The sequence below is a fragment of the Peromyscus californicus genome, unplaced genomic scaffold (genome assembly GCF_007827085.1).
Source record: "Peromyscus californicus insignis strain IS unplaced genomic scaffold, ASM782708v3 Scaffold_5__1_contigs__length_169319896, whole genome shotgun sequence".
NCBI lineage: Eukaryota > Metazoa > Chordata > Mammalia > Rodentia > Cricetidae > Peromyscus > Peromyscus californicus.
In genome coordinates this window covers 38,318,599-38,346,542 of record NW_026294573.1, presented here as the reverse complement: position 1 = coordinate 38,346,542, position 27,944 = coordinate 38,318,599, and the positions used below count along the sequence as shown (strand labels likewise).

The 27,944-nt window shown below is 43.0% G+C and overlaps 1 protein-coding gene across 1 annotated transcript; it reads right to left on the bottom strand.

The window, feature by feature from the left end:
- On the bottom strand, nucleotides 1–27,862 carry LOC128096656 (cytochrome P450 4X1). Its single transcript, XM_052716492.1, has 12 exons — nucleotides 27,224–27,862; nucleotides 22,339–22,480; nucleotides 20,884–20,928; nucleotides 18,250–18,377; nucleotides 15,498–15,625; nucleotides 15,265–15,419; nucleotides 13,672–13,772; nucleotides 12,912–13,102; nucleotides 4,571–4,704; nucleotides 3,439–3,503; nucleotides 2,068–2,150; nucleotides 1–721 (listed from the first exon to the last, which is right to left on the bottom strand). The coding sequence occupies exons 1-12, from the start codon at nucleotides 27,398–27,400 to the stop codon at nucleotides 547–549; spliced, it is 1,524 nt and encodes a 507-aa protein (XP_052572452.1). The 5' UTR covers nucleotides 27,401–27,862; the 3' UTR covers nucleotides 1–546.
- Nucleotides 27,863–27,944: the final 82 nt, after the last annotated feature.

Genomic DNA, 27,944 nt, shown 5'->3' with positions numbered 1-27,944 from the left:
TAATGATTAGGGTAGATTTTTTTATTAAGTGAAAAAATGCAAGAACAGTGCAAGTATGATCCCATATCTAAGAAAACACACAGACGTTATATATGGAGTATGCAGGAAAGAGTCAGGAAGAATGCACACTTAATTACTCTGCTAAAGGGAAAGCAGTAGGTTCTGTCAGGGCAGAGGGTACAGCCCAGGTGAGGTGGGATTTTTATCTACACTTCCTAGTGCTGGAAAATTTTTGCATCCAGTACACATCCATTCTCTTGTTATTTGTGTAATTTTGAAAACTATTACAAAGCAGAAAATATATAGAAGTCACCCAGTGATTGACTTGGAAGTAATTGTTAGAAAACTATTTGAAAATCTCTCTAAGTCGTACATATCCAGGGTCACCTGTGTTATCTACAAATGTCTTTGGGTAATGTGCAGCTGTAGAGATACCCTATCCCATGATCCTTCAATTCTCCCATCAGACTTAGAGTCCTCTCCATTTGCCTGGACTATTGGCTCTAAATTTAATTCAAAAACAAAAAGAAATTTAGTCATTGTCCCCTAACATTCAGGGAGTTTCTTCAGGTGCAAATAGATTCCATGCTTGGGTCTGAGGATAATGTGGCTGGAGAAGGCAGGAGGCCTTGTGAGGTCTGGAGCTACTTGAAAGCGGAGCAGAATCAAGGCAATGGCCACCTTTAACTCCAGCATGGCAAACTGCTGCCCGATGCAGTTCCTGCAGAGGGAGGAAAAGGGGTTAGTTTCTAGACTAACAAGTCTGGAGTCCACGGCTGCTTAGCAGTTTCCTCTGATTGCAACATTCTCTCCAGGAGGAAGGGAAAGGACTGAAGGAACTCTGGTGAACAGACTTCACATCTGGACAAGCTGTGACTTGGAAGATTCATGAGGGCCCCTCTCCAGAGTTACAGAAGCAGTGAATGACTGCTCAGGAGGACACTGACCAGCGGAGCTGTCTAGAGTCCTCTCAGGTGGTCCAGGGGCCTGCAAGTTATGCAGAGAGCTCCAGGCTTGCAGCTCTTGGGAGTGCTCACTTGCTTGTGGTGGTTTGAATAAGAATCCCCCTCCAAACAGGCTCACATATTTGAATGTTTGCTCCACAGTTGATGGAATGTAGTGGAAAGGATTAGGAGGTGTGTCTTGTTGAAGGATGTGTGTCTCTGGCGGGGTGGGCTTTGAGGTTTCAAAGCCATTCCCAGTTAGCCTTCTCTCTCTGCTTGGTGCTGGTGGATTAGATGCAAGTTCTCAGCTACTGCTCAGGTGGCGCCAGGCCTACCTGCCTGTCGCCTGCCTTGCTCCCTATTGTGACAATCATGGATTCACCCTGGGACTCTGTAAGCCACAGCAAACTCTTTCTTCTATAAGTTGTCTTGGTCATAGTGTCTCTTCACAGTAATAGAAAAATAACTCAGGCACAGCAGCTTTAGAGCCACCCCTGTTCCCATAAGTAACCCTTGGCCATTGTCAGTAACCCCAGCAAAAATTCAGTGGTTCACTAAATTAGACTCTAATACATCATGATCTGCTGAAGGTGGGGTGGTGGTGAGTAGATGTGTTTGTGTTATTTTTTTCCCCCAGGAAAATTCGATTACACAAGAGTAAAGCAGTTTTCACAACACATATATATGTGTATATATATATACATATATATATATATACATACACACATATATGTATATATAACTTTTAGACTTTGTTCTTACATTGCTCCTTGCAAGAATGTGGATTTGGAGGTCCAATGTGATACCCTCCCTGAAGAAGGCAGCAGTTGAAGTCACCCACAAACTATTCCTCCTACAAGCATTGAGCCTGTGAGCAATGCTTACACTGCAGGATTGTTTTCGGAGGCATGATTCATGGGATTTGATATTAAGTGGTATTGCCCTTTGTGAAAAGATGGGTTCTGGAGAGGAATTAATGGAGCAGAGGCGTGACTCACGGGGTTTGATATTAAGTGGTATTGCCCTTTGTGAAAAGATGGGTTCTGGAGAGGAATTAATGGAGCAGAGGGACTAGTGGGTGTAAGTAAGCTTTGTGTGTATTTTCAACTCAAGTTGGTCTCACCTTGGGCCACTGGAGAATGGTAGGAAGGCACAGGGATGTCTCTGATCAGAATTCTCCTTAGTGAATCTCAAGGGGTCAAAGACCTGAAGTGAGAAGACAATGCCATCACCATCTTGACAACAACACATCTTTTAAGGTGCTACTTAGTGCTGATACAGAAACATACGCCACAGAAATTGTCTAAAATGTTCTGCGGGCCGAACGTTAAGACGACAGTACTAATTTTAGTAACAGGTTTTATTAAACAAAATAGTCTATCATGTACTCAATATAATTAAGGAAATATTTTACTTTTAAGGGGGTGGGTACTGTGTCTTCAAACTCCACATTGCAATTCCAATCAGCCAAGTTGCTCAGTGGCCACATGGACAACACTGCTGTAGCCCTGGAGGGTCTAGCTGCCCCCCCCCCCCCGACTTGTCTGCTAGCCAGTCTAAGAGTGCACCCACTTAGAAGCCAAGCCCAAATGAGACGTAATGGTTCAACTTCTTTTTCTACAGAGTAGATCAAAAGCCCTAGTGGTTTACATAGAGGAAAACACCAGTGCTTATGTTTTAAATTTCAAGCAAATTGAATAAACTCAGACTTTCTACACATTTCCTTGCCTGCCCAGGTCCTCCTTTCTCTCTTTCTGAGGCTATTCTGGGCTCCAAACAGCTGACCCACATGGTTTCCCTTGTGTGTTTGGGACAATACAAGGCATTGATGTGGATCTGAAGAGTGGCAGTTAAAGAGAGTTTGGGGTGTTGACTGTTTATTGGCTGCTCCCTGCTGCCTACTGGCAGCATTTCCTCTGCGTGGACCTCTGTGATGTCCCTCCCTAGCTCCCAGTTCTTTTCCCACAGGTTATCTAACTCTCCCTTCTGAGGCCCATCGGGTCTAGAAAAGATAAAGATTCTGAAAGATACCCACTTTCATTTGCTTCCCCTAAAGTCTGCCCATATCTTCACAAATAGTTCCTTTATGGAACATTTGAACTGAGCAACTTGAGCGTGCCATCTACATCACCAGGATCCTGGTGGCTTCATACAATAAAAGAGAGACTGAGCTGCCCAATTTGCTCCACTGACCAGCCACAGCCCTGCAGATATCGACTGGGTGTTGGAAAGGGCTTGACAGTTGAATGACTGAAACAGAGTCAGTGGCAGCTGGGAGCAGATTGTAGGACTAAGATCCTTCAGATCACAATAAAGATAAAGGATATGAGTGAGGACAAGGTCGTTAGTGGGTGAGTTTTACACGTTTCTGGCTTTTATGTGTGTTTGTTTGGTGTCCTTTACTTTCACAGCACAGCCCTTTGCACGCTTGGCTGTCAACACCTGAATCACTCGGCACCACTCTCTGAAGCATGTCCACAGAAGACAATCTTACCTTTGGGTCTTTCCAGACAGCAGGGTTGTGGTGGAGACCCCAAAGACTAAGAACCACAGTCATTCCTGAGGCAGGGGGGAAACAGCAAACTGTCAGCTGCTGTAGTGTGCAGGAAGACTTCTTCCTGGAGGGAAGAGCTAGCTCCTGCTGAGCTGTGCACCAACACTCCACCAGGGAAGGATGGGGGGGGGGGGCGAGGGAGGGGGAGGATGGGCTTGGGTTTGAACTTTAGTTTTCAAAGCAATTATTTACCTAATTCATGATTTTGTGCTAAGGAGCTGCTGGTGTCTGATCAAAGAGCTAAACTGTGCTTAAGTTTTCTGTCTTGTTTGGAAATTACTGTTAGCAGCTAGGCAGCACTTCATAGAGACTGTTCTGTTCTACCTTGAAAATCCAGTGGCTAATTTCTCTTGGCACTGTTCATTCATGAAAGATGGAGAATTTGGGCAAATATTCCAGAGAGGGAATTTGAACAGTATTTTCTTATCCAAAATAATTCTGGTTCTGTCAACAAAATTACAGCTGCAGGTTGCAGGCTCTCCTGTTGACTTGTGGACACTAAAACAGACAAGTGATATGTCATGGGGTCCTACTGCCACCTATGAGCCCTGCCCAGAAACATCTGACTTCACACACGGGGTCTCTATGAGTTCTAGCTTTGCTTCATGTCCATTAACCTTATGTGCATATTGGGGTTTTCCCAATGGGTGTTTTGTAAAGATCACATTCCAAAGGGGAAATGTATTCAAAGGTTTTCATACAGACTAAGTATTGTTCCCTTCTGAGTTGGTGTGATGATAAGGACTCCCTTCCTGTCTCCACATTAACACAATGGTGCTCATCTCCTGTAAAGACCCACTTGGGTCTCAAACTCAACCTCACAAAAATTATCTTAGAGACAATGTCCCACAAAAGATGAAACCCTTGGCTGGGATTCTCAAAATGAGGCTGGAACCTAACAGCTCTAACTGGCTATGTGGTTTGGGAAGATCACCAAGGCTCACATATGATTGAGGAATTATCCTCCAAGCTTTCAGTAGTTACCCAACCACTAGGTCCCAAGAAGCCCCAAATCCCAGTAGTCATCACTGCGACCTTCAGGATCTCATGCTTAGGAAAAGAATGTGAAGACCTGCAGGCAGTGAGTGTCCATCTGGGAGGGTAAGGGGCTTGCTGAGCTCTCGGGAGATGGATGGGATGGGAGGAATCAAGCGGAGAGTCTCCTTGATGCACATTGTGGTGTACGACATCTCATCCAGCTGGTCCCTGCGAGGACAAAAGAAGGAGGGGAGTGACTTAGACTCCAGATCCACTTTGTATTGACTATCCTCTATTTGATTTCTTTTCCTAGTAAGCATCACTGTTGGGGTAAAGTGCTTTTGTCTGGGTTTATACAGCACATTATGAAAATGTGACCTTTTCTCTCTCCATGTCAGCTGAAGTAGTAGATACACAGATGCCACATGCCTAGCCTAAAAACAGGATTTCTGAAAAGCAGTGTTGCGACCCTTAGCTTTTCATGTAAAGGAAACATGTAGAAGGCACAGCTAAAGACTGAAGAGAAGGCTACAGAAGTTTAAGAGAGAAAAAATTATGTAAAGAGAATTGCTGAAATATTGAAATACCTTAGAAAACAGGGTGGAGTGCTATTCATCCTAAACAAGGGGAGACTGACTTCAGGCCACATAGAGGGTCTGACATGTGCTCCCTGGGGTTTGGGAAGCACAGACCTAATCACAAGCAACTCAGAGAAGACAGACTGGCTGGGGAGAGCAGCTGAATGAGGTAGGGATGCACAGGCTATCTGGGGGGAGGTGTGGTCAATGAACTGACCAGGAGGAGGGAGAGCTCCAGACCAGCTAGAGAAACACTGTGTCCAGAGTTCCCCTGCCCCATGAATCAGCACTAGAAAGTTCCAGAAAGAGAGTCTCCAAGATACCTGCAGATGTAATGGCTGAGAGAAGAGAAAAGCACAAAGTATTTGCCAAACCCTTGGCATGACAATGATGCTTCCTTTTCACACCAGAATCATTCTGACACAATCAGAGCCTTGGGTAGGGGAGAAGCTTGTCAATAAGGACAGCCAGCAACAAATCCCTCCCACTTTACTGGCTTCCTGGCCAAAGAAGGGCCAAGGAGGGGTGAAGGGGAGGCTCCGAGTAGATGAGCATGTGAATGATGGTTTGCCATTGCCCTGGGCTAGACAGGCTAGTTACTGGCTTGAGAGTGGATTGTGATTTAAGTGGATGGGACTCTGAGACTTCTCAAGATTTTGCCTCTGAGATGAAAAGAACTCTTCCCACAGAGCAAGCTGGAGTGAGAGCAGGAAAAGAATGAAATGGTTTCTCTGTATAACTAGCTAGTCAAATAGGATCAAGAAAATGATTGAATATATTTATTTTTTGCCTAATCACATTTCTATTTCCTTTTCTGATTAATTATTTTAATGCAGGTGTTGGCCATTTGAAAATATAAAATTTTAATTCTATATTCTTTCCCCATCAAGGCCGGGAAATAAATGGGCAATTGTGCCTACTCTGGTTCTTACATAATTAAGAAAAATAACTTTACCCATATCAATGTGAATGAAAAGAAGAATTTTGGTTTGTTGTTATTTTGAGACAGGGTCTCACTATGTAGCCCTCTGTTGTGGAATAATCTTTTGCACACTGTGAAGATGTGTTGCTCTCTTTGGTTTAATAAAGAGCTAAATGGTCAATAGCTATGTAGGAAGAAGTTAGGTGGAACTTATGGACAGGGAGAGAGCACAGGGATGAAGCAGAGTTGCTAGGAGATGCAAGGAGAAGCAAGAGGAGCATGCTGTTTTGAGGAAAGTTACCAGGCCTCATGGTTGAACATAAATAAGAAATATGGGTTAATTTAAGTTGTAAGAGCTAGTTAGTAACAAGCCTATGCTACAGGCTGAGCGCTTATAATTAGTAAGTCTCTATGTGGTGTGACTGAAAATGTTCCTGTGTCCTGTCAGGTCCCATGGCTGCTCAGACCCAAATAAACACACAGAGGTTTATATTATTTTTAAACTATGGCCATGGCAGGCTTCTTGATAGCTAGCTCTTATATCTTAAATTAACCCATAATTCTTATCTATGTTTAGCCACGTGGCTTGGTACCTTTTCTCAGTTCTGCCTTGTCATCTTGCTTCCCCTGTGTCCAGCTGGTGACTCCTAACTCTGTCCTTCCTCATCCCAGAATTCTCCTCATTCTTGCCCACCTATACTTCCTGCCTGGCTACTGGCCAACCAGCATTTTACTTATCAATCAATCAAAGCAACACATATTCACAGCATACAGAATGATATCCCACGGCACTTCCTCTTTTCTGTCTAATCAAAAAGGAAAGTTTTAACGTTAACATAGTAAAATTATATATAACAAAACAGTTATCAAGCAAGAATTACAGTTACAATATCTAGTCTATTTGTATTTGGCAAAATTAAAGAAAATATTCTGAGGCAGAGCCAGGCAGATCTCTATGAGTTCAAGGCCAGCCTGGGCTACAGAGTGAGTTTCAGGAAAGGCACAAAGCTACACAGAGAAACCCTGTCTCAAAAAACCAAAAAAAAAAAAAAAAAAAAAAAGAAAGAAAGAAAAAGAAAAAGAAAAAATTCTATCATCTATCCTATATTTGTGAGTCTAAAGTTTCATATCTAATTTATCTTTTATCATAACCAAGGAAAATTATAATAATAACTATCTAGTCTTCAGCTACATCAGAGACCCCAGAAGGATATAATATTCTGAGTAAACAAGAAATGCATTGTAAGCAACTTCCAAAATTCTGGAAATGACAGAGACAGCTGCCTACCTGGACAGTCATCCAAAATTCCTCTGTGACATTGGGGCATCCATCTTCAGGCTATAGACCTAGAGTCTCTCAGTTACTTCTCTCTGTGTCTTATAGAATGTCTGGCAGTTTCTTCTGCGAAGCAGGAACCTGAAGGACCATCTCCCCTTGCAAAGTTCAGTGGTCACCTTCCTATGGGTCCTGTATGTTCAACTGATACAACACTTTGTCATGCAGTCTAGGCAAGAACAGTTTCTTGTCCAAATAGCTATTTTTGCCAAGAAGAAGATGAACTCCATACGGAGTGTTTTCAATGCCCATCCTCCTCTCTGAAGTAAACTGGTGCTGCCAGGAGCAGACGTGTCTCATTGTCCAGAAAAGTCTAAGTTTTTAAAACATTTTAAATGCCATATTCTATAGGTCTTTGAAATGTTTGAGGATTACTTACCTAATTGAAATATATCTATGTATACCTAGAAAACTTAACTAACATGACTATGGGTTTGATTATCATAGATGACTAATTATTAATCTGTATTTCTTTTTTTAAAACTTTTATTTATTTATTATGTATACAGTGTTCTGCCTGCATGTATGCTTGCAGGCCAGAGAGGGCGCCAGATCCCATTACAGATGGTTGTGAGCCACCATGTGGCTGCTGGGAATTGAACCTGGGACCTCTGGAAGAATAGGTAGTGCTCTTAACTGTTGAGCCATCTCTCCAGCCCTAATCTGAATTTCTTAATTATACATTACAATTTTAAATGAACTGCACAAACATAATACCTTAAACAAAAGTAGAAATATACATACAGTATAACAAAATTAACTTCAAATTTCCATCAATAAACTAAAATCCACAGCAAGGTAGAATATTTTAAGCAAGTTGTTGTTCTTTAAAAGTAGAGTCAACAATCTACCCTTTTATCCTATCATATCCATATCTTATATATCTATATCAGTGTGGTTATTTGAGAGCTGGCTGGCAGGACAGAAAATTCTACCAATACAGCCCTCAAAAGCCTGGAGCTCTCTGAATAGACCACTCTGGCCTTGAACTCACATAAATCTTCCTGAGCAAAGAATTTTATTATTATTATTATTACTGTTATCATCATCGTCGTCGTCGTCATCGTCGTTGTTGTTGTTTTTCGTTTTTCCAGACAGGGTTTCTCTGTGTAGCCCTGGCTGTCCTGAAACTCACTTTGTAGGCCACGCTGGCCTCAAACTCACAGAGATCCACCTGCCTCCCCAGTGTTGGGATTAAAGGTGTGCGCCACCACTGGCAAGCAGAGAATCTTAAACCAATGTAGAAATGGCCTGACAAGGAGCCAAAGAGAGAAACTGCTTAAAATTTTCTGAATGCCACGTGTAAATTTCATTAATGAAAATGATGGGTGTGTTATAGAGTTGTTTTTTTATTTTTAAAATGTGTTCTGGGGCTGGAGATTGCTCATCAGTTAAGAGTGCTTGCTGCTCTTGCAAAAGATCTGAGTTCAGTTCTCAGCACTGTCATGTGGCTCACAACCAACTCCAGCTCCAGAGGATCTGACACCCTCTTCTGGACTCTATGGCACCTTTACTCATGTGCATATGCCCCCACACAAACACTCATATCCACATAATTAAAAAATAATAAATCTTTGAGCTGAATGGTGGTGGTTTTAATCCCAGAACTTGGGAGGCAGAGGCAGGTGGATCTTTGTGAGTTGGAGGCCAGCCTGGGCTACAGAGAAAGTCCCAGGGCTGTTACACAAAGAAACCCTGTCTTTAAAAAAACAAAAAAAACCCCAAAAATCTTTGAAAATGTGTTCTTTGTAGTATTTATTCCTCTTTCTTTCATTAAAAGAAAGAATAGTTAACAGATCATCTGGACTTTTGGTTTTTCACCTGGCCAGGACTCAATTACTGTTTTCAAATTTAGACCAATCAAGAATGAGAAAAGTCAACACATGAGTTTCTTTCTTTTCTTTCCTCCTCTTCCTTCTCCTCCTCCTCCTCCTCCTCCTCCTCCTCCTCCTCCTCCTCTTCCTTCTCTTCTTCTTCTGTTTTGTTTTTTTGAGACAGGGTCTCACTATGTAGCTCTGGCTGTCCTGGAACTCACTATGTAGGTCACAGTGGTCTCACACTCACAAAGATCCACCTGCTCCTGCTGGGATTAAAGACATGCACCACTGTGCCCATTCTTACTTGTTTCTTAAGTAACTACAACAGACAAGATGAAGCATTGAATTCATGCTGGAAAGAGACATGATAATCTTCCAAGTTTAGTGACTAAATAGAAATGGACTAGTCGACAAGATGATAGGATAGGAGATTCTCCATTTGGATCCTACCAGCAGCAATGATTTCACAGACAAAGGCACATTTGTGTGAGACAATGTTTGATCTGGCGATCTACTGTGAAGCTGGAGAATAATAAGCAAATAGAAAAGGTAGAGAGCCAGGAACCACATCTACACACACCCTTATGGACAATGAATCTTCAGCAAAGATGCCAAGAACACCAAATGGGGAAAGAATGCTCAGTTCAGTGGCTGATGTTGAGAGAGCTGGATATACATGAGAACAAAATAGATTCTTATCCTATATACAAAACTCAACTCAAAACTGAATAAAAACTTAAAATGCTATCTTACTGTAATACTCCTAGAGAAACCAATGATCAAGAGATGATTGTTGACATGGGTCATATTTGAATTTTCTCTTGGAAGCGTAAACAACAAAGGCAAAAATTAGGAGTTTACATTAAGTGAAAAAATACCTTATGAATGACAAGGAAAATAACAGAGTGAAATGATGACCTACAAAATGGGAAACCATTTGCATACCACAATATGATAAAGACTTAATATTTAAAATGTAGAAAGAATGCAAATAACTCAAGAAAACATATAAACTGGATAAAATACATGCAAAGGGTCTAAATAGTCAATTTCTCAAAAACTGACCTACAAATACTTGACAGGCCTATGAAAAAATTCTCAATGTTGTATATCATTAGAGAAATAAAAATTAAAACCAACAATGAGGTATCACCTCACATGTGTTAGAGAAAAGGAAAATAAACTAATATTGGTAGTGGATGCAGAAACCCACAGCTAAGCACTTGGCCAAGCTCCTGGAGTTCAGTTAAAGAGAGGGAGGAGGGATTATAGGAGCAAGGGGAGTCAGGATCATGATGAGAAAAACCACAGAGATAGCTGATCCAAGCTATTGGGAGCTCATGGACTCTGGACTGACAGCTGGGGAGCCTGCATGGGACTGCACTAGGCCCTCTGAATGTGGGAGGAAGTTGTGTGGCTTGATGTGTCTGTGGGTCCCCTGACAATGAGACCAGAACTTATCCCAGGTAGAAGAACTAGCTTTTTAGAGCCCATTCTCTAGGGTGCAATGCCTTATCCAACCTTGATGCGGGGGAGGGGGATTTGGTCCTGCCCCAACTTGGTATGCCAGCCTGTGTTGACTACCCAAGGGAGGCCTTAGCCCCTATGAGGAGGGGATGGGAGTGGGATGAGGAAAGGTAGGAGGGAATGGGAAAAGGGGAGGGAGGGGGAATGGAGGGTTGGTATGTGAAACAAAAAAAAATTAATAAAAAAAAGAGCTAATAACAAAAACAAATATTGGTGAGGATTTGGAGAAAATAGGATCCTTACACACTGTCAGTGTCAACATGGATCAATACAACCAAATGTATTGATAGCATAGAAGTCTCTAAAAATTTACAAAAAGAAGTCCACAAGATCCAGGAATTTCATTTGTCAATATATATTCAAAGGGAATGAAGTCACTGTATCAATTGCCACTTTATTCACTACAGTCCAGATATGGAATCAGTCCGAGTCATTATCTAATGAATGGATGAAGAATGCATGGTCCATACACACAGCACAATGCTGTGTACCAGTGAAAGGAGAGTCTTTCGTTTGTTAACACACAAATGAACCTGGAGGACATTATGCAAAGCAACACAGAAAGGCAAATACCCCATGAATGCAGTTACATGTGGCTCTAAGAGGTTGAATTTGTAGAGGCAGAGAGTGGAGTAGTGCCTGCCAATCAGGGTTGTGACAACAAGAGATTCAGAATTCTGATTAGATATGGAGAAACTACATTGTTGTAATTGTTAATGATTTGTTGTATATTTGAACTTGCTCATTGAGTATGTTTTAGATGTCCTTACCACAAAATAATTATATTAATATTATAATGAATATGCCCATTGGTTTAGTTATTTCAAAATGCATACATGGATAAAAATAGCATACTGTAAACAGTACATGTACGTATTTACAAATAAACATGCACACTTTTTATCAGTAAAAAGTCATTACTTAACATTGTATTTTATGCTATATACATGAAGGTTTTTTTTTTTTTTTTTTTGGTCTGTGTGTGTGTTTCAGGGGGTGGGAGGGAATATGCCATGGTATACATGTGGAGGTCAGAGGCAATTTTGTGGAATCAGTTCTCTCCTTCTACCTTTAAGTGGATTCTGGGAATTAAATTCAGATCAGGCTTCCATGGCTGAGCCATCTTTCTGGCCCTCTGCTCCTAGCTTTTTTTCCCAATGTGAGTACTGGGGATCAAACTCAGGTCCTCATGCTGGTACACCAAGCTCTTTACCGGCTGAGCCCTCTCCTCAGCACTTAGGTGAAGCTTTGAACTTATGGTAGAAAATGACTGTTAGTTCCTTATCAAATGAGATCTCTACTGCCTTTAGAACTTCAATTTTTGTTTTCTGAGCTGACTTTTGCTTATGAAATGTGGCTCAGTGGTGTTTAGCATCTTTCTCTTTCAGTCCCTTTGACTAGGGCATTGGGAATGGCTTATCAGGGATACATTGTTTTTTTGCAAATAACATGTCTGAGGGATGTATCCATTATCTAAAGCTTATTAACATCAAGATTCATTAAGAGTTGAGGCTTTCTCCTGGTTTGCTCTTCTTGTCCCAGAAGTGTCAGATCATCAAGGGGGAGGTGGTCTCACTATACCCCCATGGCTAGGGTGGGAATCTGTCTTCTAAATCTGGTGGTCGGCAAATATCTCTGTCCTTGCCCTTACCATGAGTCCTTTAATTTGCAGCATGACGGTCTTTCTCCTGCCTTAGACTACAGATCATTGAGGACAGGGTCTGTACAAAATCTTAGTCATCATTTTAGTGCCTCGATTCTTAAAATGTCCTCAGTCTACAGCTTCTAACTTGACAACAATGTGTATTATTTAATATGTCCAAAGGCCACCCTATCCTGAAGTATGACACCAGTGACCAGGCAATCGGCTAGGGTGCTACAGTGAACTCACTGATACAGCTACTCCTTCCGCCTTCTCAGCCCAGGAGTCCCTCTGGAGTCTTGTCTTTGAAGCTCTACACGCAAGCCTAAGGTCTGTCCCTCACTGCAAATGTGCCAGAGCTTGGGTGAAAGAAACAAATGCAACATTGTGTAGAAAAAAATAGTGTTGTATGATTTCTGGATAGTGAACTTCCTTTGCAGACAAAGTTAACTCAGGGCTCTCTCCAGAAAGAAGAGACAGACAAGTGGCCTGCTTCCTCTGCTTTGGCATACACATACCTTGGGACACTGTGGTCACCAAGGCACCAGAATAAGAAATAAGCAAAATCTCAAGAAGAGAGCTAGGATGACATACTGAGGGCTGCAGATCTTACCAGGTGATGGAAGACCCATCTCCCAGGATGCTTCTGATCTCTGTCCGGCATCTGTCCTGATGCTCAGGGTTCAGAGCCAGGCAGTAGAGGAGCCAGGAGATGCTGGCTGCAGAGGCATCGTGTCCTGCCCACATGAAGGTGTTCACCTCAGACCGCAGGTCAGTGTCTGAGAAGGCTTTTTCATCTTCAGCCTACAACAGACAGCAGAGATGGCTGAATGAAACATCACTTCACAGATGTTTGGAGATCCCGTCAAACTGATAGTTTTACAAAAACACTAGAGTTTCAAATAAAGGTTTCAATTTTAGTTCAGTTTATCAAATACATATTGTGAGTCCTACTTTGCCCAGAGCACAAAGGAGAACCAATGTCACAAAAGAAAAGCAAGCTTTGCATAAGCACTTGGAAAATTTCTTCACTCTTCCAAAGGCATCTAATTTCTCAACATTTCCTTGTTAAAGTGCTCACTCATGCTTCCAATTTTTCTGTGAGTCTCTAAACTCCCGGTATCTGTATAACCTCCAAATCATGGCAAACAGGTAATTTAGTCTTCATTAACTCCTGGTGAGTTACAAGTCTCAGTCTTTCTTCCAAACTGCACCAAGAGTCATTGCTCATAGCACTCTACTGTTGACATTTATCTGAAGAAGTTTGCTCTGTCTTCCTGTCCCAACTCCACTTGCCCATCCACCCTCCCACACTCAGCAGCTGTGCGAGCGGAGGAGCTGTGTAAGCAGGTCTAGACTCTTGGTGCATTTACCTGGGCAGAAAGGACAATATCCAGAAGATCTTGAGACTTTTGGGTGTCATCCTGCTTTACTCCATCCTTGAGGAGTTTCTTTCTGTCTTGGATTATCTTTTCTGCATAGAATAAAAGGTCTTCATTACTGAAGGAACAGCTAAGTCAATCAAAGCCAAATACATTATAAAGCAAGACAGAGCCCACACAAAGTGTCATGTCTTATCTGCTTTCAGAAGCCAGAGTGAATATATTATAGCTAAATGCATTAAACTTGTACAAGTGGCTTATTTTCCATCAACAGACAACTTTTAACAAAAATTTCAAACAGAAGAGATGAAAATTAGTTTCTATCAGTAGGCAAGCAACATCATCAAGATGACTGTAAAGTTAGATGCAAGTGGCCAGTTACTGTTTTCCTCCTTGGTATAAAATCTTGTTTTCATGGAAATTAACCAATGGAACATCCAGCAGAGAAAACATCCAACATATGTAGCTAACGGGGCTAAAAGCAAAAAAGGAAACAGACAAAAACAGAACATGGGCAGATAGAATATGTACAAGCACTTTCTACAGAAATTAGTTTGTTTTCTGTCTCAATTGTGGTCAATTTTGTTATTTGAACTTACCATTTCATATAAATTTAGAATTTGGATGGAAGTAAGTAGAGTAGTATGCTGATTTTCAAAAACAGTTTCTGTATATCAAGAATTTAGCTGCTCACTCATGCTCATGGAAGCAACACTAATTAAACTCAGCAAGTTATAAAAAAAAACCCATGGAAGTAGGAGGGAGAATAGTTGGAAAGAGGGGCTTCGGCAAGAGAGGGAGGACAAGAAAAAGTAACGTTGGAGTGAACATGATCAAAATTGTGTACATGTATGAAATTGTCAACAAAGTAATTGTCGGTGCTGGACCAATAGCTCAGTCATTAAGAGCACTGGCTTCTCTTCCAGAGGACCCAATCTAGAGTCCCAACACTCACATGGCAAAATTCTAGACTGTCCTGGAACTCACCATGTAGATCAGGCTGGCCTCAGACTCACAGAGATCACCTATCTCAGCCTCTTGAGTGCTGGGATTAAAGGCATACACTCCCATACCCAGCTTTTGGGTGTCCTTTGAAGACATACCCACATCTACTTTTTCCTGTATGCCTGTTCTGTGCAAGCATTTTAGTTTGTAATTATTACTTAATTTACTGCAAAGAAAGCCACATGCCATGTACATTTTGAAATCTTAAATTCCCCCTTGTTACATGTTTTGTAATAATTGCATATGATAAAATTGTATAATACATGATGGTGAGAGTGTGAACTTATCTTAAAGGAATGAAGTTGTAATTATTTGAGCAGTGTCCTTTTTTTTTTTTTTTTTTTGGTTTTTCGAGACAGGGTTTCTCTGTGTAGCTTTGCGCCTTTCCTGGATCTCGATCTGTAGACCAGGCTGGCCTCGAACTCACAGAGATCCACCTGGCAGTGTCCATTTTAAAGCTCCATTAAGAACAAGAATTCTTTTCCTGATTACTGTGAGACTTATCCTTCTACACATAAGACAGGCATGATGGTGCATGGATTTGGGTAACCCACACCCAAGACAGGCCCGTGTTTTTACCTGTGCATTGATGTATCACTTTGCCTAACTCCTGGAAGCAGTGGCCCTTAGGGCTGAATTTGAAAATTATGTCATGATGATGCCAGAAATTGTACAAATGGGAAGATATAATTTCACCAAGTTCAAAGGTTGCCTTCATATAAGGCTCATAGGTGCTAGGAGAAAAAAGTAGGAACAAGGGGTTAATAATTTACTTAGATCACAGTGAATTCATTTACTGCTCCATCACTGACCTGTTTATCTGGCAGTTAGTCTCCTGGCCAAAAGCGCATTTCATGATTATGTCCAGGGCCATCAAGTTGATGTGTTCAAAAACCTCCATGGTTGTTTCCTGAGCACTCCAAATCTTCTCCCATTTATCCTGGCAGAGGAGGCTAAGATCAATATCATCACCATCATCAAGCGGTCTTTATATGCCCGCTTTCCCCTAACCCTGCCCTTATCATCTCAGGGACAAACCCTGACCTCACAGGAACCAAAGGCCAGGAGCAAATAACCCATGTGTTTGTTTTGGGCACAAGGAAGGGAAGCACACACTGAGCGAGTGAGAAACAGCATGATGCACGCTTCACATCTGGCAAATGGTCTTTCAATGATTGCAACGACTCTGTGCCAAACAGCACAGTGTTCCACACACCACCTAATTAAGACCGCAACACATGGGATTTCCCCAGGGCTTCTTGCGCCTTCCACCCCCAGCTCGCTAGATATCCCATCACGACTCTCCACCACCACACCCACACTTAAACTCAGAACATTTCTTTTTCTTTTTCTTTTTCTTTCTTTTTTTTTTTTAATTTGGTTTTTCGAGACAGGGTTTCTCTGTGTAGTTTTGGTGCCTGTCCTGGATCCCCCCACTCTGTAGACCAGGCTGGCCTCAAACTCACAGAGATCCGCCTGGCTCTGCCTCCCGAGTGCTGGGATTAAAGGCGTGCGCCACCACCGCCTGGCCAGAACATTTTTCAAAAGCATCTTAGATTCAGTAATGGACAGTACCAATAGACATGCTAACGTGGAAGGGGGAAATCTGTAGCCCCATCCTAGATGAAGATCTACAGGCAACTAATGACTGACGAGAGGGGGAGAATTAGTCGTCCCCAGGGATGAGCCCCTAAATGGTTTTCAACACCGAGTGGTTGGCCTTGAAAGCATCTACATACAAGCAACACTGAAAGGTGGCATTTATATTTGTACATTTGTGTATACATGTAACAATAATTATTAAAGAGAGAGAGGTCAGAAATTTAGCAGGCGACAACGGGGGAAACATGAAAGGGTTGGTGGGAGGAGAAGAAAGGGGAATGACATAATTATTTGTTTAAAAATTGCAAATAAGCCAGGCAATGGTGGCACATGCCTTTAATCCCAGCACTTGGGAGGCAGAGGCAGAAGGATCTCTGTGAGTTCGAGGCCAGGCTGGTCTACAAAGTGAGCTCCAGGACAGCCAGGGCTACTCAGAGAAACCCTGTCTTGAAAAACAACAACAAAAATTGCAAATAAAAACTATCAAAAAAGCATTTCCGATTCAAACACTGGGGACAGAAAGGCCTGGAAGAGGAGTTGCTGCAGGGAGCTGTCTAACTTCCCCGACGGAAGCCTACTCACACAACCTGAAATGTGTTTTCTGACTGCTAAGTTGCCAAAGAGTGCCCACCCCCCAGTTATAAATGTATGTGTCATAACAAGCACTTTTTGTGTAAAAATGCAAATAAATGGAAATGTTTAAATTTAGTTCAATCTATGTTTGTTGAGCATCTACAGATGTCACCTGGGTGTTGAATGCTGAGTACCTACGAGTGACAAACTAGGTACTGAATGGTTGGAGACTGAATAAAAGGCAGAATTTAAAGCCTTTCACCCAAGAGTCTATTATTTGGTCAGATGGCTTACAACTAAATGGTTAGCCCTTTAAAGAATTAATTTTGTTGAGTCTGTATTTGTTGTACTATTAATAGAATTCAGGGTGAGATTTCAGGTCAGGCATTTGAGGAGAGCTGATGAGCCGTGTGGTGGGTTTGAAAGAAATGAGAGGAGGGCCGGCCTCTGAGCTTGAGGTGCTCTGGGAAGTGTGAGAGGAACGCAGAGAAACACAGGCCTAAGAAATGTAGAGGATAGAAATAGCTCCTAGAAAGGGAGGGTCTAACTGTCACTGGTAGAGCTGAATTGTGTCAGACACTGAACAGCATCAAGGAGGATGCTCTCCATCTGACCCCCTTCCTTGAGCCTGGAGCCTTGAGAAGTCCCACTGATGTCCCACTCCACTTCCACAGAAATTTGGCTGAGCTCCCAGACACAAGGTGGTAACAACTGTTACCCACAAACAAAGTAAGTAAGGCTTGCAGCTAAGGAGGAAAATTTGGCTTTGTGGTATTTGAAATTTATGAAGAAACTGTATTAATTATTTGCCTGCTTTTAAAATAAATACATTAAAAAAGTGAAAATCTCTACATCAACAGACCTTTCAATAAAACTCATCTCTAAATTAGAAGCCACCCCAACAGGGATGCCCCTCGGCAGCAGTCTGCCTCTTTGGAAGGTGTCACTTACCTTTAAGATCACCTACAAGGTGACAGAGGTGCTGAACATTTGCTCAGTCCTTCATGCCCACCAGCCAAGTCCAATGCAGCCTCAAACCTTGTCTCACATCACTCTGCCTAGGAATTTCTTGTTCTTAATATTCACACATGCAAGTCAGTTTATATCGTGGTAAATCTGAGTCACCTCTGAAATCTGAACCAGTTAGCTGCCCTTGGCTTTTTTACCTGTCTCCCACAGCACCTGCCATTTGAATGTTACCGCCATAGAATGTGAGGCTCTATTTAAGATGGAGAACCAGCTCTTCTTTTTTAATCACCCGAAGAACTCAGGAAAGGCTTACATAGATAGCACTACTCAGTGGGTACTTGTATTCTGATTAATTTCTAGAAATCAGCTTTGATTTTTCTCAACTCCCTATATAAATCTCTAATCTAACGTTTCACTTACCAGCATCGTGTTCACAGAGTGGATCATCATGTCCACACAGGTTTTCAGGATATCGTGATGGAATGCAGGAGTTAGGAGGCAGCGGTGTTGAAACCACCTGGGTCCATCTAGATTCAGGAGTCCTCTTCCTTGAGAAAGAAAATGAACAAAACCTCATGCATTTTATTAGAAGAGGAGAGATGAGGGCCTCATGTGGCTGACTCACAAACAGTCACAAAGTAGTAGTTAATGTCCAAGAGCTGACAGATGAAGACAGTGTCAGCGCTGATGCTCACACCTGGGGTGGATACATTTAACACTGAGAGGAAGCATTCCACATCTGATGCCTGATGAGGCCTAGTTTCTCAGCAATGGAATGTGGTAACCTGTGCTGTGCAGATTCAATGAGGGAATGCACATAAGGGACTCAACCTAGTCCCTCTTTGCTGCAGGTCAATCCATAAACATTACTGTGAACACAGATTCAGTAGAAACAAGGCAAGGATATCCATCTGATCCCAGATACCCTCACCTCAAGCTCTGGCTTGTGAAAACACTTATCAAGGCCAACACTTCACAATCTTTTATTGCCAAATGTGCTGGCATTAAAGTTTGGCTTTCAGAAGTTGGAGAGATGGCTCAGTGGTTAAGAATATTTGTTGCTCTTGCAGAGGCTTGGCATTCAGTTCCCAGCACCCACACTGGGTGGTTCATAACCATCTGTCCAGATCCAGGAATCCAACCATCTGTTCTGGAATCCATGGTCAACTACACACATGTGCACATACACACAAATAAAAATAAAATAAATCTTAAAATGTATTTGGCTTTCGAAGAACTTTAAATTTGAATAACATTTAAAATTTTTTATTAATCTTTTTCATATAATATATTTTGATCATATTCTTTTACTTCTCCAAACTTCTCCTAGATCCTTCCCATCTCCCTGACCACATGCTCGACTTCATGTTTCTTTCCCTCTCTCTCTCAAAAAAGAAAAACAAAACAAAACAAAAAACCAAAAAATGAAAATCAAACCTGACAAACAAAATAAACTAAATAAGACAAAACTAAACTAAAACAAAGTCACAATAAACCACGGAGCCTGTGTTCTGTTGGCCAACTGATCCTGGGCATGGGGCCTGCCCTGGAGTGTGGTTGAAATACACAGTGAGCTGGGCGGTGGTGGTGCATGCCTTTAGTCCCAGCACTTGGGAGGCAGAGGCAGGCGGATCTCTGTGAGTTCGAGGCTAGCCTGGGCTACAAAGTGAGTTCCAGAAAAGGCGCAAAGCTACACAGAGAAACCCTGTCTTGAAAAACCAAAAAAAAAAAAAAAAAAAAAAACAAAACAAAACAAAACACCAAACCCAAAAAACAAAAAACCAAACAAAAACCAACCAACCAACCAAACAAACAAAAAAACCACAGTGATACTCCAGTGGAGAAAAGTGATTTCCCCTTTTCCAGCAGGCATTAATTGCAAATAAATTCTTGGTTAGGGATGGGACTTTATGTTCATTTCCCATTCTTAGTGCTGGGGTTTTGTAAATGATATCCCTTTTTGAATGCTTACAAATTGCCAGGCTCTTGATGCCTGTGGGTTGGTTCTCTTAGAATGCTGGCTCCTGCATAAAGTGCTGGAAATAAATGCAACACCCATCTCTCTCAGCAGCGACAGCACTGACTCTCACACTCATTTCAAAGATGAGGAAAATGAGTCATAGATTAAATCATGTCCCTAAGATCATGATCAAGTAATCTACTGGAGTGACCAGCAGCATGCAAATCTAAGGGGCTCTGAATCCAAGCCTATACTCTTTCATTTAATTTCTTCCTGGTCTAAAATAAACATCTACTATGTGAGAAAGCAGCTGAATTTATCTGTTCATAGGATAGAGCCAAACTGCGCGTCCGAGACAACTTTTACTGAAAGGCATATAAAAATAAGAGAACTCTGAAAAGAAAGGAAAAGTACAAGAAAACAAGAGGTGAAAGGATTAAAAAACCTTCTGTAGTGAAGCTAAGATGTTGAAGAATTCGCACACATTTTCCCTTGAAAACGGGACTTGGAGGAGAGAAACAGACCAGAGTGCTCTGTGATGCTCTGCTGGGTTGACCTTTGAGTTCCCCTTTGATTCTAGGTAGTTCTCCTCATAGCTCTTACTCTTTAGAATGCCGTGTGTTCGTGTGTCATCCACTGTTTGCTTTTCTGTTAACCTGAGATAGGGACTCCCACTAGCTGGGAGCTCACCGAATGAGTTAGGCTGGCTGCCCAGCTCGGAGACCCGCCTGTTCTGTTTCCCGTGTTGAGATTACAAGTGCGCATCATCATGCCCCCTTTTTTTATGTGGGTGGACTTTAGATCTCCAGATTCTATTTTTAAAGTTTAAAAATTATATTCTTAGATGAGAATATAAAACCCTGGTTTTTCTCATGGCATTTTTGTATTTACGTGTCATAGTACTTCGTTCTTACTCACTTCCTTCTCCCTCTGCCCCAACCCCAACCTCTTGTGTCCCCTGCCTCCTTCTAGCTTGTTCTCTTCCTTCTCCTAGATGGTCATGTCATTTGCATTTGATGTCCTTTTGAGTTCAGATTGGAGTCTCTTTGGAATGCTCTGCCATGGAAAAGTGACTTGGAGTGTCACATACATACCAATGCATGGAGTCATGAACTGGTGCACATATTGAGTCTTTGGGTCTGCAGAATCAAGCAGAGGAAAGGAAAGGCAGCATTAGGGAAAACATTCATGAGCAGTTCAAGTTGGGGAAAGCTTTCTTCACCTGCCTGCACTCAGTGCAGACAGTGGACAGGAGGGAATCCCAAGTCACTTTCTACAGTCTTGGAGGCTTGGAAACCCTGAGTCTTGGTTCAGTTCCAGAGAAGAACAAGTCCCAGGACCTAAACTCATATCCTCCCCTGGTTTCTATTTCCCTCAACAGTGAGGCTTGCTTGGGAGCAGACAAGTTTCCAGAATGGGGGTTGGGACACGTATGTTTGTTGGAAAACATCAGACATTGAGGCACAAAGGCCTCTCGACGGTCCTGTGACTCTAATGGAAATGTATTTTCTTCTGAAGAGGTGAACAATAGACAGATTGGAGCAGAGGGACAGAGAAACAGATGTTCAGAGAAAGGTCTGTTTTGCTTAGGTTTTGTTAAGGGTGAGGGATGTGAAACACAGGAAAGATTAGGATGTGAGATCTTCACAAAGTTGGCAGAGCTCAAACTGGCCATTGTAGTTTTGTGCTATGCATAATCGGAGTCTTGTACTGCATGGGTGGGTGGGGGAGTGACCTGTGCTCTGCAAAGGAACACAACAATTTGGACCAAGAGTTTGGACTGCTAAGTGAATGCTCTATCACTTTAGATTCTGTTCAGACCCCTGGAGGTAGGCTTCTCCTTTCCCCAGGAGACTTATGTTTATAATGAAGTGCATGTGTGAAGCAGAGGTGTTGACTCAAAAGTCCCAAAACCAAAGAGGCAAAGGAAGCCCCTAGCCAGGCTGGTGGTGGCAACTGGAATTTATTGCTGTGGGATGGTCTGTATGTCAAATGTGTTGCTCTGATTGGTCAATAAATAAAACACTGATTGGCCAGTAGCCAGGCAGGAAGTATAGGCAGGACTAACAGAGAGGAGAACTGAGAGAACAGGAAGGCGGAGGGAGACACTGCCAGCCGCCGCCATGACAAGCAGCATGTGAAGATGCCGGTAAACCACGAGCCATGTGGCAAGGTTTAGATTTATAGAAATGGATTAGTTTAAGATATAAGAACAGTTAGCAACAAGCCTGCCACGGCCATACAGTTTGTAAGCAATATAAGCCTCTGTGTTTACTTGGTTGGGTCTGAGCGGCTGTGGGACTGGCAGGTGAGAGAGATTTGTCCTGACTGTGGGCCAGGCAGGAAAACTCTAGCTACAATTTATGGGGCCCTGGAGCCGAGGAACTGGGGGGCACCTGGGAAGCCCCTTAACCTGGGCAGATCTTTCCTCGCTCCATACTTGCTCAGGATCTCTTCCAAGCCCAGGGTTAAGCTTTGCTTCAGGCCTGTGGGTCACGGGCAACTCACTCCTGGAGGATTAGGACTTGGAGTTTCGTCTCATTTCTTACCTGTTCTGCTCAGAAATATCTTTGCATAGTCTGGGTCATAGATGTAGAAAAATGCCTGGAAGGGCCCTACCCAGCAGGGGAAGGCACAAGGATACTTTTTAACAATCTCATCAAGCTTCTCCATCTTATCATCCTGAAGAAACTATAGTGAAAAAAGGGCAGGAAATTAGAGAGTCAGTCGGGCTGGCACTGCCTTGACACAGACACAGGGTGAGTTCAGGGCCTGCACGGGACTGTGCCCCAGAGGGACCTGGCACCTTTATGTAGGGAGGCAAACATTCTTCCTAAGATCTGTAAGCTTGGGGATAATATCCTAAACAAGGCTAGTTTTTTTTTTTTTTTTAAGTATAAATACCGAGCCATCTCCCTCACCCAAACCTTTCACTTTTAGGGCAAGATTTCAGACAAGTGGCTTAAGTAGTCCCTAAAAATAGCTGAAAATAAGATTTTCTTACATCTACTTATAGTGTATATGTGTGTGGTTGGGATGCCGATACACATTTGAGCACAATCGTGGGGATCCCCACTTTGAGGAAATTCTTCCTTGTGTGACTTCACATCACTTGATCATTCTTATCCTCAGAAGAGGTAGAAAACCACCTTCCAAATCTGTGTGTTATCAGTCAGCCACTCATCCATGAACTGGTCTCTGGATAGTTTAGATCCACCAAAAGGTCAAGATCCTGAGATCTAATGATGCTGGTGTTCGCATCATCAAGCCACCATGAGGTTTTCTAACAGTGTAAATATTTATTCATTCACAAACAAGGAGCGTTTATGAAGGGTCTGTTACAAACTAGATGATGAATATTCAGAAGCAGCATAACGGAGGAATTAATTTTGGCTCACAGTTTCAGGGGACACAGCTCATCGAAGCAGGGAAGGCATGACATTGTGTCTCACTGTTTGATGACAGGAGCTTGTGGATTGTTCACGTCATGGCAAGTCAGGGAGCAGAGATAACAGGACAGGGAGTGACAGGGCTGGGCTATAAGTCTCAAAGGTCCTCCAGTGACCCATGTCTGCTAGCCACCCTCTCCAAACTGCCACTGTCTTGGTACTAGGTCTTTAGACATGTGAGCATATCGAGACATTTCACATCCAAACCATAATGTGATGCTAAGACAGGTTCTGGCTGACTCTGGAGTGGTTATAGTGGAAGTCAACTCATTTCACTAAGTGCTTGACATGTTTTCAGTTTTTTCAAACACTAACCAAGTTTATCTCTTGAACAAACTAGTAATGTGTTACATTGCATGTAAAGGAACTAAAGTTTTCAACCAAAAAACAAACATTGTCAGAGTGCACAAAAAGCTATATATGTGTTGACAGAAGACAATTTTTTAAAATATTTATTTATTATGTATACAGTGTTCTGTCTGCAAGTATGCCTGCAAACCAGAAGGGGGCAATAGATCTCATTAAGGAAGGTTGTGAGCCACCATGTGGTTGCTGGGAATCGAACTCAGGACCTCTAGAAGAACAGCCAGTGCTCTTAACCGCTGAGCCATCTCTCCAGCCCCAGAAGACAATTTTTAAAAGGCCCTACATGGCTGGAAAAATCTAACATATTTACATTGCCAGAGGAAGCTAGTGTAGCTTCACTAATGTGAGATAAGGTAGAATTTAAGCAAAGGTTTCTTGCTCAAAAAGAAGGGGCGTTTCATAATAACAAGATTAGTTTGCTAGGAAGATAGAATAGTTACAAGTTTGTATGCACACCATGTAATAGCTTGAGAACTGAAAAAGCGAAACAGATGATAGGATAAAGCCCAAAGCAATTGACAATCCAAGCAGAAGCTCTGACCCTAGCCAATCTGCAACAAGGCAACCATAGAAACCAAGTGTAAGTATTTGGAACATTTACAGCAATTCAACATGTGGTAATTTCTTGAAGATTTTAGTGAGCGTAAAAGTCACAACAGAGTGGAGATAAGCTGTTTTGCCACTTTTTTTTTTTTTTTAAAGAATCACCTCTTTAACACTTCACTCTCAGTAGTTGGTAGGACAGATATGTAGGACAATTTTCAAGTTTTTCCCACTTTCAATTGAGAACTTCTTAATTTAAAGTTCTAAAAGTGTGAAGTTGAAGGCTGAGAAGGTCAGGAAAAGTGAATTAAGTTAAATGAAAAAAAGTCAAATGCAGAGCATTAGCTTAAAGAAGAGTCAGGTTAAAGGAAGGACTGGACGGATCTCAGGTCTCTCTCTCCTCATGCAGCACCCACTTCAGTCCCCGAAGGGACTTAAGGCAAGAGCTTGCTTTTCTACACAAACTGAGCCAGAGAAGCTTTGAGGTTTGAAGAAACTAGGCATTTGTGGAAGTTAAGAGAGAGATAATGAATTGCAACAGGGGCCTAGGGCAAGGCTGTCCAACAAATGGAATGTTCTAGTTCCCCTGCCTCCTTACTCCCAGAATGCCAAGTCATGGGGCATCCTCCCAGGTAGAAAAAAGGATGGCTCTGATCCTCCAACGGTGGTTCTCACACATCACTCTTCAGAGTGCAAAGACTTCCAAACCTCTGTAGTGTCTCATAGCATAAGAAACTATAGCCTCAAATTACGTGACATTTGAGAGCAGCCTCCATCATGGAAAACATAAAGCTAAATGTATTGTGGTAGCCACCAAGATGATCCCTAAGACCCCCAGCTCTGTACTGTTTTCTCCACAGTGCACCAGTATTTGTTGATGTGACCCATTACACGCAGTAGAAGTGATGGCAGAAAAGTTTCCAACTAGGTTTAAAAAGATTGCAGCCTCCTTGACTTCTCCATCTTGATCTCTCCTCTCTTGTCCGGCGGAAGCAAGCTGCCTGTTGACAGTAGGATGGCTGACTTTTCCAGCTTATTTGGGATAGGTGGGTTCCCAGGATGTGGGGCTTTTGGTGTTAAAACCAAGAAACAACCAGGCATCCTGGGACAAATGGGCACTTCAGCTGTGAGTAGCCCTATAAAAAGAGCCATTACTGAGGATCAAAGGCTGCCAAGGTCTGTCAACAATCATGTGAGTGAACTTGGAGGTGGATCCTGTCCAGTCAATCCTTTAGATGATCACAGCCCTCACCATCTTCATACAACGTGGATAGAGACTCGGAGTTGGAATCACCCAGCTACTGGAAGCCATTACTGAATCCCCAACCCTTATATAAACTGCGTGAGATAAAACCTGTTGTTTTAAGTTGCTAAGTTTGAGAGACATTTGCTAGGCAGCAAAAGACAACAATACACAAATAGAAAGGGAACAAAAATATTCAGGGCTTAGAAAAATTTACAGAAAACTACAACTCATACATCAGAGGAGATATGACATAGCATTTTATGAAGTAAGTTAGAACTCTATAATAAAAGATGCGTTTAGTTACTATGACAATGATCCTAATTTATTAATGCCGCCTGTATTCATGTGCTCTTCCACCCTGACTCTGGACTGGGTTACAAGACTACTGGCTCTGATAAATCAATGCGAGAGCAGCAAACATGGCTGAGAGGCTTAAAAACTACTTGCAAGGACAGATTTGCCCTCTTGCCATCTTGGGACCTTGACACCAGGTAATCAGGGTCAGGCTTGCCAGCTAGCCAGCTGAAAGATAATACAAAAGGAAGAAGAGACCAAGGCATTTAGAGTAACAGCCAACCTTTATCTAACATGCTGTGAACTGTGGTGTATTAGTCAACCTAGCCAAAATCAGCCGGACCTTGATTCACTCTATGACCTCACTCAGCTCAAATTGCCAACTCAAAGAATACCGAGCTTAAGAAATGGCTATTGTTAATGGGGGGTGGTGGTGCACGCCTTTAACTCCAGCACTTGGGAGGCAGAGGCAGGTGAATCTCTGAGTTCAAGGTCAGCCTGGTCTACAGAGAAAGTTCCAGGATGGACAGGGATACACAGAGAAACCCTGTCTCAAGGAAAAAAGAAAGGAGAGAGAGGGAGAAAGAGAGAGAGAGGGAGGGGGAGAGAGAGAGAGATAGAGAGATAGAGATAGAGAGAGAGAGAGAGAGAGAGAGAGAGAGAGAGAGAGAGAGAGAGAGAGAGAGATGGCTATTATCAAAGTGTAGTGTTTTTATGTAATATAAGGTAATTGGTTTGTGCAGCCCCTTCGCAGCAGCTCCTTGGAGGCACCAGAGGCACCACCATCCCTCCTTACCCAGGATGCTCAGTTTCTCTTTACTGCTAAAGTCTGTACCTTCCTGGGGCCCCTCAAGGGCAAAGGACCCATCTTCTTTTTGTAGCCCTAGCACTCAGCACACACTGCTACTCCAGTGGGTTGAAAGAATTTAAGAATCTGTGTTGGGAGTGGATTTTGAAAACAGGAGAGACAGAACCAGTGATGATCTCTCTGGGCTCAACAAATCTTCCTCAATCTGTACCCTTGAAGCAGTGGGGCGGGGCCGCTTCCGGCTTTACAGGAATCTTAGAAAAGACAGTTAATTTTTTTTTCTGGTTAGAATGAACCAAGGGTGCCAACTATTGCGTTCGATTTTGCACATTTTACTACAACTAATAAGTATGACTTGTTAATAAGTATGACATACTAAGTTTTAAATAATGCACGTTTTAAACAATACTGAGTATTAAACAATACACGTGGAAGATAAGCCCTGGCGACTGAAAATGAATTGACTCCTAGCGTTCTTATATATTCAGGCTTCTCAAATAACCACCCCCTACCCCCACCCCCACCCCCCGCCGCCCCGCTCTAGCGACCCTTTCCCAGGAGGATGAGAGAGACTCCAGTATTGCAGAGCAGTGGGGAGCCACCCCACCCCACCCACCCAGGGGCTGGGGAGTCCAAGAATAACCCAGAGCTGCAAGGGAGGGAAGAAAACAGCCGCCAGGCTACGGACTTCCTCTGCAGCATCCTGCGGCGCCCCTCCCTCCATCTACCTTCTGGTGTCCGAGGAGCCAGTGGGCGGGCGGCCCCGGGAAGGGGTGCAGGTCACGCAGCAGTCGCTGTCTCCGCCGGTAGAGCTTGATGGCCTGCATCAGCCCCAGAGCCAGGCAGAACACCAAAGCCAGGTGCAAGGGCCGCGCCCAGCGGGTCTCCAGCCAGGAGGTCTCCATCACTCCGCGCTGGAGGTCGGGCGGGCAGTGGGTGGGTGGATGGAGGATGTGGTGGTGGTGGTGGTGGGAAGCCCGGAGCTGTCTCCAGCCCGGAGCTGGGGAGGATCACCCAGCCCCCTCCCCAGTGAGCCCTCGGTGTAGCGGAGGTGGGGGAGGGGAGGCTCCTGCCAGGGAAGAAGAGACTCGCCCACAGAGATTTCCAACCGGTTACCCACTCACTGGTGCACGCTCGGATTCAGGCAGACTTCTTGTACCTTCCTGGGATGTCTTATTTTAAGTGTGACACTTTCCAATCGCGGGTGATCTGAATTTAGACTTTTGAAATAATGCTCAGCCTGAGGTAATTGTTTCTCTTGTCACGAAACCAAAATAAACCGCTATGCAAAAGGATCCGCTTCCCCACTCTGGAATTCTATGAGCTGCCACAGGAGCTAGGGGTGGTGGCCGAGGAGGGTATGGCCATTATACACGTGAGGCGTGGCTTGCCAAACTGTGCTTGTGAATGTTTTGCACTTTTTCCTCACCCTGATTTCTAGCGTGCTCC